Source organism: Ananas comosus, linkage group 12 (assembly GCF_001540865.1).
Source record: "Ananas comosus cultivar F153 linkage group 12, ASM154086v1, whole genome shotgun sequence".
NCBI lineage: Eukaryota > Viridiplantae > Streptophyta > Magnoliopsida > Poales > Bromeliaceae > Ananas > Ananas comosus.
This window is the reverse complement of record NC_033632.1, coordinates 4988593-5001687: the sequence shown is the minus strand read 5'-3', so window position 1 is coordinate 5001687 and position 13095 is coordinate 4988593. Positions and strand designations below refer to the sequence as shown.

The 13095-nt window shown below is 34.0% G+C and overlaps 1 protein-coding gene across 1 annotated transcript; it reads right to left on the bottom strand.

Annotated features, from left to right (window-relative positions):
• LOC109718515 (heterogeneous nuclear ribonucleoprotein 1-like) lies at positions 4999–10290 on the bottom strand. The gene is made up of 4 exons (XM_020244770.1): positions 10186–10290; positions 9596–9825; positions 7946–9155; positions 4999–5500 (listed from the first exon to the last, which is right to left on the bottom strand). The coding sequence occupies exons 2-4, from the start codon at positions 9815–9817 to the stop codon at positions 5487–5489; spliced, it is 1446 nt and encodes a 481-aa protein (XP_020100359.1). The 5' UTR covers positions 9818–9825; positions 10186–10290; the 3' UTR covers positions 4999–5486.

Genomic DNA, 13095 nt, shown 5'->3' with positions numbered 1-13095 from the left:
CCCGAACCAAACGGAAAGTTCTTGAAAAAGTATGGAGAAAGTAAAAAAATAAAATTTTTTTTTTAGTTTTCCGTTGGTTTGATTTGGAAGAAAATAATTTTTTATGAAAGAAAATTTTCATATTTTATGAAAAAATTAGTGTTCTTATTTTTCTAAAAAAATTTAAAAACAAAAATACGAAATTTTTATGAAATATAAAAAAAATTCAAAATTGTTTATTTTTGTCACGCCTCGTGTCCTACCAATTGAATCCGTTCGAACGCATGCAACAGACGAATGGGCAAGATTTTTCCTACTCGCACGAAACGAAAACATAACCGTGAGTACAAAAGGATCAAGGTAATTAAAGCTTCTAAAATTAAAAATAAAAAATATTAACTTCTAAGTTGAAACTATTACAAGTTAACTTTTAAGATTTAAATCACTTTAACCCAACCAGCCAACCTATTACAAATTTATGGTTCACACATAAAGGAGTACTATGCGTATAATATGTTTTCAAAATCCAATATGATTGAGAATGACATATTATATAAAAAATATGCTAATCAAGCTTTCTATAAGTAAATTACTAATTCAAAATTTGAAATATTAGTCATTAAATGGCACGAATAAAATGAATTACAAGATTAAATAGCAAATTTTAAATTTTAAAAGGTTAGATGGTTGAATCAAAATACATTATAGTTCGAATAAGTTTCATAAATTTTTACTGAAAAAATAATAAAGATATAATTTTTTTTTTCATCTTTTTGTTAATTTGTTAATATGAGAACTGAGATGAAACAAACAAAAAAATTGAAAAAACCTTAGCATCAAAGTCATTAACTTCCATCAAGCAAATAAGGGTGAAAAATAATTTTTGGATTGGAAATTGAATCTGTTCGGAATAGATTTGTTCGGATTAAATTAAGGCTCATAATATTCTTTGGATTTTTTAGTATTTATAAAAATAAAAAAAAAGTTGACAAGACAATGACCAATTTTTGACTCTTGGATAAATAGAGTGTAAGATTTATATACATTTTTGCATGAGTTCAAAATTTTGGAAATCAAGATGCTCTTATTGTAAAAAATAATAGTTTCAATTTATGTGGTAATGAAAATGACTATTTTCTTTTTCATTCATAATTAATATTTTGGGAGTTATCTTGGTCCATAGTACAGGCTAAAATTTAATTATAATTTTTAAGTATTTAAATATATCTAAAAAATTATTCTAAAATACAAATGTATACATTTTACTTTAAGTTTAACTAAGTAGGCACGCAAAACATAAAATAAAATTCGTGCATCGCCGCAAGCTAATTGCTTATTATATGTAGTTCTAAGGTATCATATATACTTGTGGGTGAATAAAGTAGCTGCTTGGCCGCGCGGTTGCGCACGGCTTTTGCGGCGCTCAACCGCGCGGCCAATTTGGATGGTACAGTTGCGCGTGCAGTGCCATACTCGACAAAGCACATTAGTGCGCGGCCTATTTGGGTGGGACAGTTGCGCGTGCAATGTCATGCTCGACAAAGTGTTTTTGAAAAAGTTTCGAATTAAAACTTCTACGAGTAGATGAGCAGGCCGCACGATCGCCAAACAAGGCCGAAATGATGAAAAAGAAAAGGCCCCTTAGAGATGTTGTGAGTCTTCGACTAGTGGCGGCAACAAGGCCGGGCAAAACAAATAATTGCCAAATATCTTGTCTAAGTTAAAAACTTGGGTAAACTTCAATTTGCATGTCTGTAGTTTAGTTTATTTCCACTTTTGTATTTTATGATTTAAAAAATTACACTTAAGCGTATTTTTTACTTTGTTATATTGTCGTTCAAAAAATTACACTTAGCTATTTGGTAGTAGGTTTTTTAGATATAAATAAAGATGAAATTACAGAATAGCTAGATACAATTTTTTTAAACTATAGAATGGCAAAGTAAAAATGAGTTAAAGAGCAGTACTTCTCGTACGCTCAAAAGTTGGTGTGTATCTTATATACATCCACTTGTAGTATATTAGCTAAATAATATTGATCACTATACATTTTTATAATTTGATAGTGAATAGAAAATAAACTTAATAATTAAATAAAAATTAAAGTTATTTAAATTAAAACTAAATTAAATTTAATAAAAATTTTAAGTAAAATATTAATTTAATATATTTTATAAAATTCTGCAGGTTCCTGCAGGGATGGGAACATCCGCGCCGCAGGGACGGGGACGGAAATTTTTTTTCCAATTGACAGAGATTAGGCGGGATCGGGGATGACGAAAACTCGGGGTGACGGGCTGACGGCACAGGGCAGGGATGGGTCCCCGCCACGCCGGGTTGCCATCCCTAGGGTTAGGAATATATTTAAAGATTTTTGGGAAAACTTCAAAACCCTTCCTGTGATTTCGTAGTTTTTAACTTTCCCCCCCTGTGGTTTAAAATGTATCAATTTGCCGCCCTGTGATTTCTTTTTTCTCTTTTTTTTCTTATCAATTTCATTATTTTTTTTTTTCTTAAATCAGTTATAAAGTTAAAATTAAAGGGTACTAAAGTGAATATTTGATAAATCTAGATGGGTATCTGAAATTTTTAGTATATAATTTAATAAAATATTGACGAAAAAGCTACCGAAAAGATAAAAATGAAACCACAGGGGGGTAAATTGATACACTTTAAACCACAGGGGGGCAGAGTGAGAAACTACCAAACCACGGGGGGTTTTTGAAGTTTTCCCAAGATTTTTTTACAAATAAACAAGAGCATTTTGACCGTTTAAACTATTTTAATTTAAAAACTTTGAAAAATAATCTGGCATTAAATATAAAAACTAAAAGATTATCAAATAAACTATTTTAATTTTTTTTTCAGTTAATTTTTCTAAGATGTATTATATGGATCCGCTTAGGGCATGCTTGTTTTACCGAAACTGAACTTTAGGTTGAAGTAAACTTTGGGTTGAAGTGGAGTTTGGTGAAAACTATTTCTTCTTTACTGTTTGTTTCGTAGTTATAGAAGTGTAGTTTTATTAGTTATGCTGTTTGTTTGGTAGGATTAAGAAGTGTATGATGTAAAACTAAAATTTATATATAAATAATAAATATTTTAATAAATAAAAATAATATAATTATATTTTTAGATAATTAAAATTTAATTTAAAATAACTAAATTATTTTTTATACATAAATTATAGTAATACAATAATAAAATTAAAAATAAAAAATATTAATATTTAATTAATCAATTTTTATCATATTTTAATTGTACAAATTAAATAAAAAAAATTATAACTTAACTAATTAATTTTTATCATGTAATAAATGTGTCGACTGAATAAAGGAGTAATTAGTAACATAATTAAATATATTTAAATATAACTATCTTTATCTAATATATTATTTTATTTTTTTTTCACCTTTTTTTATTGTAATTGATTTCGGCCTACAATAGGCCGAACTCAATTACGTTGTTTGAGATTAACTCGAGTTTCGACCGTAAGTTTTTTACGGCGAACCAAATAACGAAGGTGATCGTTTAGAACGAAAACAATTTCCCTCTTCTCCACTTCCACCCCATTTTTATCCAAACAAATATGCCCTTAGTGTTGAAGATTACTCAGCGCGTTTTGAGATGTGAGATTCGAGGCTTACGTGACACCTACGTGACAACAGATCCTATAACATCCTATAATCTCAAACGACAGTTTGAAGTTTCATTCCCAAGAAATTTTTGTCCTCCCGTACTAGGGCATACCTAATTTAGTGCACCCAAAAGTTGATCTCCTTGGATTTAATATGCCGAAGTTTCTGGGACACACCTAATTCTGCAACTAGTAAGCTTCACCTGAATCCTGCAGTTTCCATGTCTTAGCTCATTAAAAGGGTATTGTACCAGGTTGTCCCCAACCTTTTTAACATAGCTGCAAAATTTGGTCCTCAATCTTTTAATTCATATAATTAGAATGGTAGGCTTTGCTCGCCAGTGCAAACTAAAACTTTCAAGTTAAACTCCTCCGTGAAATCGGACAGAAATACCCTTGTAGTCGCCGTCTATTGTCTAACTACGACATGCCTTTTTTGACTTCAAATTTCGTCCAGAAGCAATGCTATCGGTACATCTCTACTAGAGTATCATTTTTCTCTTTTATATGCCGTTTGCGAGGACATTTTTTATCTCACTAAACTGAGGAAATAATGCATAACGAAAAATTGCAAGGAAATGTAGAGGACGGCAACCCAATTATAGCAACTGGGGCCTACTTAGATAAGCTATTTTGTGAGACTAGTCATTTTAGACAAATCTTCACCTTATCATTGGGCTTCACTTCGCGGTACTTTAAAATTTGTGTTGAGTAAGACCTATCACTGGAAATGACTGTATCTGACAAGACGTGTCTCATAGTAAGATAAAGTTTTTGAGCTTCTAAACCTACAAATTTTTTTAAATATAAAAATAGACATCTAAAATTTTTATTTATAAAAATAGGCCAATAAAAATGGTGAATCATTCACCGGTTTATCCTAATTTATATATTTCTAACATCCAAACTTCAAAAGATATATAATATTAAATACTAAAAATAGTTTTAATTCTTTAAAGAAAGTGGTGAATAATTTATCACATTTAAAAAATAGTAATTTATTCACTGTATAGACCTAATTTTTGTAAATAAATTTTTTAGAGGAATAATTTTATAGTTAGAGTATTTTTTAAAAGGCTATTAATAAAAAAAAAAATTCTAATAAGACCCTCAATCTACACTCTAGAGCCATAATGGATCATACTCAGTGACGTGATCAAGGAAGCAAAAAGAAAAGCTAGAAAAGGGAAGAGATGCTCCCCAGTTCAGGAGAATAATACCAGCTCATCTTTCCACAACATAGGAAGGGAACATGAACTCCTATGCTGTTATGCATCACACAGCTAAGAAGCCTTAATTAAACCACACAGAACAAAATGTACAGTTGTTAGATGAACTGCACAAAGATTCCCAAAAAAGGTGCACAAAAATCAAATAGAAAGTTAGTTTAGAATATAGTGCGGCAAAGCCTTATTCATAGGGGATAAAAATATCCCCCAAAGTTTTTACTAGAAACTCAACCAGATGATCTCCAATGATAAACAACATATTACAGTTCTCTTCCCCCCTCTTTTTTCGTATAAAAAAAAGTTCATAGGGCACACCCACAACATACATAAACACTTTCCTGAATACATCCCGTAATCCCACTTCACAACCTCAATCAAAAGCCAAAAGTGACGAAAAAAACCTAAACTCGCTGTTGGAAAATGGAACTGAGAAAAAAAAAATCTCAAGCCTTATGCGAAAACAAAAAGACCCAATTGTTTGAATTGTCCGAGATTTCGAGTTTCATAAACCAACTGTGGTTAGAATCAAAAGGCGAACGAACCAATATTTATGTTGGTATTTCTGAAATTCACAACCATGCACCTGAGATTCGATGAGATTCTTCACCTATAACAAGCTCAGTAGTGAAAGAATGATCCTCCTACGTAGCGATTCCTGAAGGACAGAAAAAAAAAAAAAAAAAAAAAAAAAAAAAAGCTTGAAATTAATCAATCAGGGACAGGAAACATTAAATTTCTACAAGAAGCCAAATTTATTGTAACAAAGAACTAGCTTGAACTAACCAATCAAAGAGATTGAACTGAAATTATATTCTACACATGATTATCGCAAGTTTCCTAAGTAACTTAGAAAGACAAGGGGATAATAGTTCTTCAAGAGTGGGCAAAGTACTTTTGGTAACCAAACTGCTCATTCAAAGTGTTTTCACTCATCAGTTGCACTCTTTGCAACGTCATATTGTTGAGAAGTTTCTCGGATTTTACTATTGGTGATCCCCTAATGTTCCAGTCATCGCAGCCATAAGAACGAAATATATCAGAAAACAACAAATGGTGACTGGAAATACAAGTTTACAGTATCACATTAATAACAAATTTAGTAATGAAATTCAACCCCACATTTCAATTGCACACTCAGAGTTTCAACTATAACAACTTTGTGCCTGAAGTATGAGCCATTCACATTCCCGAGACTTCTAAGTTTAACCCCAATGTTTGACCTTGATTTCAACTTCGTACCTAGAGTTTAACCTTAATCAGCCATTTTCGCAGTATTGCTTTTAACAAAGTCTTATAATGGGGCGGAAATGGTGATATTTTTGATAGTCGGCTAAAGGACTACATTATTATGCGAATCAAACTTAAGGAGTAGAGTACTAGACACTTTCGGTTGACACAATGACGACAGTAGTGGAATGCGGATCAAACTATAGAACAAAATTAGTATCATGAATTCAACAAATGGACATAATGCTTGAGGACTGTTATTTCTAATGAGTGAACTAGCAAAACAAAAAGATCTCGATCTTAAAAAACTTTCCTATACAATGAGCCATAGAAAGTATCAAAGGACATACTACTTAAAAAAGATAAGAATAATGAACATAGAAATTAATAAAGCATATATATACATTATCTCAGGAAAGAATCGAGAAAATAAATGGTAGCTTCAGAAAGAACAAAGTAAAAAAGCATCACTCTAATATCATTCCAAGTCTTAGTAAATAAGACAAAAATTAGCAAGACAGAAAGATTACAATATAAGAAAAGGATGAAAGGGGGAATAGATATTTTAACATAATGAAAAGTGTTCATTGATACGGCATATAAATTTAATACAAACAAAATAAAATCCCAACAAGTTATGGAGAGAGAAGAATGCTGTGAAGAGCATCCAGCTCAAAACTTCTGAATCTTGCCAGTTAGCAACCAAAAACCCACATTGATTCAACAAAACTGCTTACAACTTTCCATTTGGAAAACTTTCAAAACAGCAATTGGAATGTTGTCTCCTATTCTACTGGTCTGGTCAGTTGGAATCAAATTCCATCTTCCATGCGAATCGCCTAAGTTTTAATCCAGCCTAAAAGACAATAGCAACATCACATTCCAAGATGGAAAACGATCATCCATTCCAATTCTTACTCTGGTTGCAAACCAAAAGAAATAACAAAACGAGTCAATCTCATAGACATCCATTTGTGGTTCTGATTTCTATTGTGAATCGAACTTGCCCTTTGTATAATTCTATATTCTACACAAGGAAAAGACTAATAATACGACTTTGATACAGAGTGAGTACACCATTGTCTTAATCTATTTCGACAAATGAACAATATCAATCCCGAGTGGCCCAATTAAACCACAGACGACCTGATCCAAACCATATTCAATGCAATTAACCCGATTCAGTCCAACTAGGAGGGTCCAGTTGGTTTATGGTTGAAAAAGAAAACAAAAAGAAAAGAAAATCCAAACATGAGGCAATCTTAACTACAGTTGGCTAAAGGAAGTTTCAATTGACGATTACGACACCAGAGCTACATTGATGATACCGCAATTTGTATATGCATTGGGCAAGTGCATATGAGGTAGGCATGATTGAATTGGTCTTACTGTAATAGTAGTATATTAGATGACTGTATCATTAGGTCATGGGAGTGGCAAACCTCCATAAAAAACATGGGTTTCCAACATCAGAGCATCTCAAATATTGTTAGGAACTGCTTTGATCTGCAGGATAGACAAAAGCAGCCTACAATGAAGAGTGGCCCCAATTATCCAGGATTAGAATATAAGTAACAGCCAATCTATTTGGATTAAACAAGTTGCAACAATTTAAGGAACGCAGATATCTCGCGGGAAATAAAAGGCTTTAAATATGTAAGGAGCGGCTTTTGTCCCAGTTGTATCCTATCCACTAGCGTAAATTTAAATTTAGTAACATGTCAGTAGCAAGGATCAGGAGAAGTTTATTACCTGCATACCTATGTCTACTTCAAATGAAAAAACCACCAACAAGGTTCTACCCATCCAAAATACTTATCATAGCAAAAGCAACAATATTTTTCACATGCCTTATTCAAGATGAAGAGCTTACCTCTATTTGTTTGACTAGTAACATTATAGCGGCCCATATAACCAGCTGAACCCTTGTCTGTGACATCTGAAGGTGCATCACCAAGCCCATAACCAAATGAGCCCGGCCCATCAAGCTCAGAAGATGCAGTCCGCCAGGTTGTGTCCCCATATATCGAGCTACTACTACCGTATTGATCCCCATAATTACTTTCATACCCATTGCTAGATACATTAAAAGAATCGTCGGCGATACCACCCCCACTGTTCCTTTCAAACCTATTGGCACCCATACCTGCATTACTAATCTCCCCAATTCCAAAACTCAGATTTGCATTTGCATATTCTGAACTACTCCCCATTCCCTGAGCAGAAATAGGAGACGAACTTCCCCAATTCACACCATCATTATTGCCAAATCCACCTAAACCTCCACTTGCAGATGGCATGAAGCCATTAGAACTTGCAGAACTTGTATTATAGTTAAGACTGCCATTACCCCATATACGAGACAATGAATTAAACATTGAACTAGAATTTTCATTAGCCCCTCCATAACCGCTACTACTATTATATCTACTTAAGCTCCCGTTGTGATAAAGCCTTGGTTGCCGTCCATACTGAAGGCCATTATTACTAAAATTCGAGCTACTACCAAAACTTAGGCTCGTGCCTGGATTGAAATTCAAGCCAATACCATAACCAGCACTGATGGGAGGGTACCCATTACGCCCACCACCGCCAAGAAACCCAAATCTGCCATCCATTCTCATCCCATAGCCACCAATAGAGCTCGGACTATACCCAGGGTTGTACCCACTGAGAAAGCTATTGGCCCTACTCACTGCTAAGTTATAACCCCCAATCGGTGGGTTCCGCATGGTGGGCCCAGGGGACAGTTCTTTCGGAACCGCTCTTTTGACCTCAACCAACTTACCATTCAATTCATGGAAGGTATTGACTAATGCCTTGTCGACGGCATCCTCAGAGTCGTACGTGATAAAACCGAACCCCCTTGGCCTCTGCGTGTTGTGGTCGTACATCACGACAACATCGGTGATCGTGCCGAACTGATCGAAGTACTTCTTGAAGTCGGCTTCCGTCACAGTGGAAGCCAGTCCCCCAACAAATATCTTCTTGGTACGTCCCGGGCCAGGTGAGCCATGCGCGCTGCTGTTGCTCTTGCTGAGGCCACTCTGGTCGTCACGAGGAACAGCTTTTTTTGCCTCGACCTGACACAATGTTTATCAACCAATCACTTGAATTGTGCAAATTAATCGTTCAATATTCACATTTCTTTGATTGCAATTCATAGATGAATAATATGTTCATAGAACTTCGAGGGAAATTATATAAAGATATGTCCTAAGGCCCCCTTTATTCCAAGGAGAGAAGATGAATAACTCCAGTTACTCCTCTTATTTTGCCAAAAGCCACAAGTTTTGCGAGGGGATAGTAGTTCTGGCCAAACAGAACAAGAAGTCCAGACTTCCCTCAAAATAGTGTCAACCATAATTTATCCCCAGTCATCCCCAAAATCATCACAGTGATCCCAACACTCATGATCCCTGTGATGTTAGTAGCAAGATAGTTTCCACAAGGATTAAAAATGATCAAACTGGCACAACAGAGAAAGAAAATAGATCGGAAACGACAACGCTGAGGAGATTACCATGCGCCCATCGATCATGTGCTTCTCCGCGACGACTCGCTCCGCGACGGCAGGGTCTGCAAACACAATGAAACCGAATCCACGGGCCCGGCCGGTGGTCCGATCCCTCATGATCATAGCTTCCACCACCTCCCCAAAGCTTCCGAAGTACTCGCGGAGCCGGTCCTCATTGGTGTCCCACGAAATCCCCCCGATAAATAGCTTTCCGACGTCCGACTCCATTCCCTTCTCTGCAAATTCAACACTATCATCATCCTCCACAATGATCCAACAGCATAAACAACAAAATTACACCAAATCACCACAGACTGAGCAAATTTATCAATCAGATCCAATCTCAGAGATCGAAACCAGCATAAAATTGGATTTTTTTGTTTAAGCATCTAGCTCAAAACCAACATCAGATCTACCGAGACAAACAAAAACCAAATCACTACACAACCAATCGGTTCCGTCCCGAATCGATCTCAGAAGCTCAGATCCTACTCAGATCGAATCGGAACACAACCCAGCAATCAAAATCGGAATTGACATTTGATGACGACGATGATGAACACAAGTAAGATGGTTGGATTGGATTAAAAACGCACCGATCGAAGAAGGATTGGGGACGGCGCCTCCTCCTCCTCGTCCTCTCTAAGATCTTGGAATCGGCATCGGAAGAAGAGAGGGGCTCCACAAATTCCCACCTCTCCAAAAAACCAACACTGTAGCAACCACTCTCCTCATCTCCCATTCTCCTCCTCTCCCTCTCCCTCTCCCTCTCCCTCTCTCTCTCTCTATCTCCTTTTATACGCTGGGGATTACCTTTTTCCTTTTCCCTCCTCCAATTGCGCTCGTCTCGATCGACAAAGCAAGGAAAGAGGTCAAATATATATATATATATATATATATATATATACACAAAAGAGGAGAGAGAGAGAGAGAGAGAGAGAGAGAGAGGGGAGAGGTTGTAATGTTGTATTGTGTACATGAGGAGTTAAAAAAGGTAATGATGGGTTGAAGAACCACAATGGTGATAATTTTTTTTTTTTTTAAAAAAAAGGTAAATTTCAAATACCACCCCTGTAGTTTCGTATTTTCACAATTTAGTACTTTATAATTTAAAGTATACTAATTTGGTATCCTGTAGTTTTATTTTTCTCATTTCGTCAGCTCCTTCATTAACATTTCGTTAAAGTATATACAAAAAACATCAAATACCCTACCTAGGTTTATCAAATATTCACTTTAATATCTTTTAGTTTTAATTTTGTCACTGATTTAATAAAAAAAATTAGTGGAGGGAATAATAAAAAAATAAAAATGAATGGACAGAGCACTAAACTGATACACTTTAAACTATAGGGTACTAAATAAAAAAGTGCGAAACCACAGGGTGGTATTTGAAGTTTTTCTAATTTTTCTTTCGAAATAAATGGTGTACTTAGTAATTGGATTATTTATGGGAGGGAAAAATGTGAAAAGACCCCTAAACTTTGGCTGGTTTTGTACATTGCCTTCTAAACTTTTTAATGTTGATAGTTTGACCTTCTGAACTTTGCATATAATTGTGTAAGGCTTCCATATATGAAAATGTTTATGTTTCTCTTCCAATTTTGATAATTAAGTATGAGAATTCAAGAATAGATTAAACTGAACTTTAATTTTTATTAATTTTTAATATATTAGAATCGGATTTTTTTTCTTTTATATTTTTGAAATTTTATAAGATTATATATATAAGACATACGGCATACTTGGTTCATGATTGAAATAGAAATAAAAAATAAATTGGATTGTTTTGGAATGGAAGATGAAATGACGAATCATCCGAAAATATTTGGAATGAAAATTGGAAGGAGAATATAAAATTTTGAGAGAGGGTTTTGGTTAAGATAAGGGAGAGTAATAAAAGAAAGGGAAAACTTCAAAAAAACCCCTGCGGTTTCGCACTTTTCATTTTAGTATCCTGTGGTTTAAAGTGTGTCAAGTTAGTATTCTATGGTTTCGCACTTTCTCACTTTAGTATCTTGTGGTTTAAAGTGTATCAAGCTAGTACTCTGTGATTTTATTTTCGTATCAAATTAGTACCATGTGGTTTTTAAACCACATGGTACTAAAGTGAGAAAGTGCGAAACCACAGGAAACTAAAGTAAGAAAGTGCGAAATGCTGAATTGAGTCATAAATGAATTGAGTCATTTTCATTATAGAGTGGAATGAGAAACAAAATTTGGTTCTTATAAAACAAACAACAACTATCGGAATCAATAAATTTTATTTTAATTCTATAGTTTAAAATAGGTGAACCAAACATGCCGTTATTGTAATTCAAAAGAAATATCAATTGAACTATTTTATTATGTTTAGAACTAAAAAGTTCATGTGGTTATTTACAAATGAGATAAAGTTCAAGGCTCTCTGTGTATATATATATATATATATATATATATATATATATATATTTTAATTCATTTGAGATCAGGAGTGTTAGGACTACAACCCATTTGGGTTGTAATCCTACCTTTCTAATCCAACTTTTTTCCCTTTTTTTTTTTTTTTTAAGTTGCCTTGTCAAAAAATAAAAAAATTAACTTAAAAACTTCACCTGGAATACAACCCATTTGGGATCAGGAGTGTTTGGACTACAACCCATTTGGGTTGTAATCCTACCTTTCTAATCCAACTTTTTTCCTTTTTTTTTTTTTTAATAGCACTATTCCACCAAAATGGTGGAATAGTAAAAAGCTTGCTATTCCAGAATAACCGGGAATAGCAAGCTTTGACCGGAATAAAATATTTCGGTAAAAAATGATTCCGTTTGGCGGAATAGCGGGAATAACTTTCGTTATCCTCGCTTATCCGCCGAACCAAACCGGGCCCACAGGGGATTGTAATTACAGCTCTTTTGGGTTGTAAACTTTAGTATTTCTTATTTGAGGAACAGGCCAAAATTTTTTTTGGCAAAAGTGTATGGAGACCTCCTCAACTATAGGTCATCCTAAAATACACCCCTCCACTTTTATTTTATTTTTTTTTATGGAAACTCTCTCAACTTCTAATTTTTGCTATTTGAGTTTTTATAATTAAGTTAAGTTAAAAATTTACCAAATTTAATAACTCTAATAGTTTTTGACTATTCACACAATTTTATTTTATTAAAAAGTGATTAGATTATTAAATTTAAGTAAAATTATCAATGAATTTGATAAACTTCTAAATTTGTTTAACTAGAATATTTATTCTAACAATGAGAAGTTGATTGAGTCTCAATCCAAAAAATAAATAGTTTGACAGAGCCTCTGTTGCTAGCCGTTGGATGCGGGATTGTTGGGGCCACATTTGTATGTGAAGAAAGCAAAAGGTTTGGATCTATTTTTTGTTTAATAGTTTTACAGTTTTGACCAATCTTATTTGTTTTTAGAGTGTTAATACTTTTTTATTATTTTAATCTATGCACGCTAGAGCTCACATATAAATAGTCCCACATAGGATGAGGATTAATAAAAAAGCAAAGAAT

Coding starts and splice junctions, on each gene's coding strand:
- LOC109718515 (XM_020244770.1), bottom strand. CDS start 9,817: ATGGAGTCGGACGTCGGAAAGCTATTTATCGGGGGGATTTCGTGGGAC. Junction 9,156..9,595: donor ACATGATCGATGGGCGCATG/GTAATCTCCTCA, acceptor ACATTGTGTCAG/GTCGAGGCAAAAAAAGCTGT.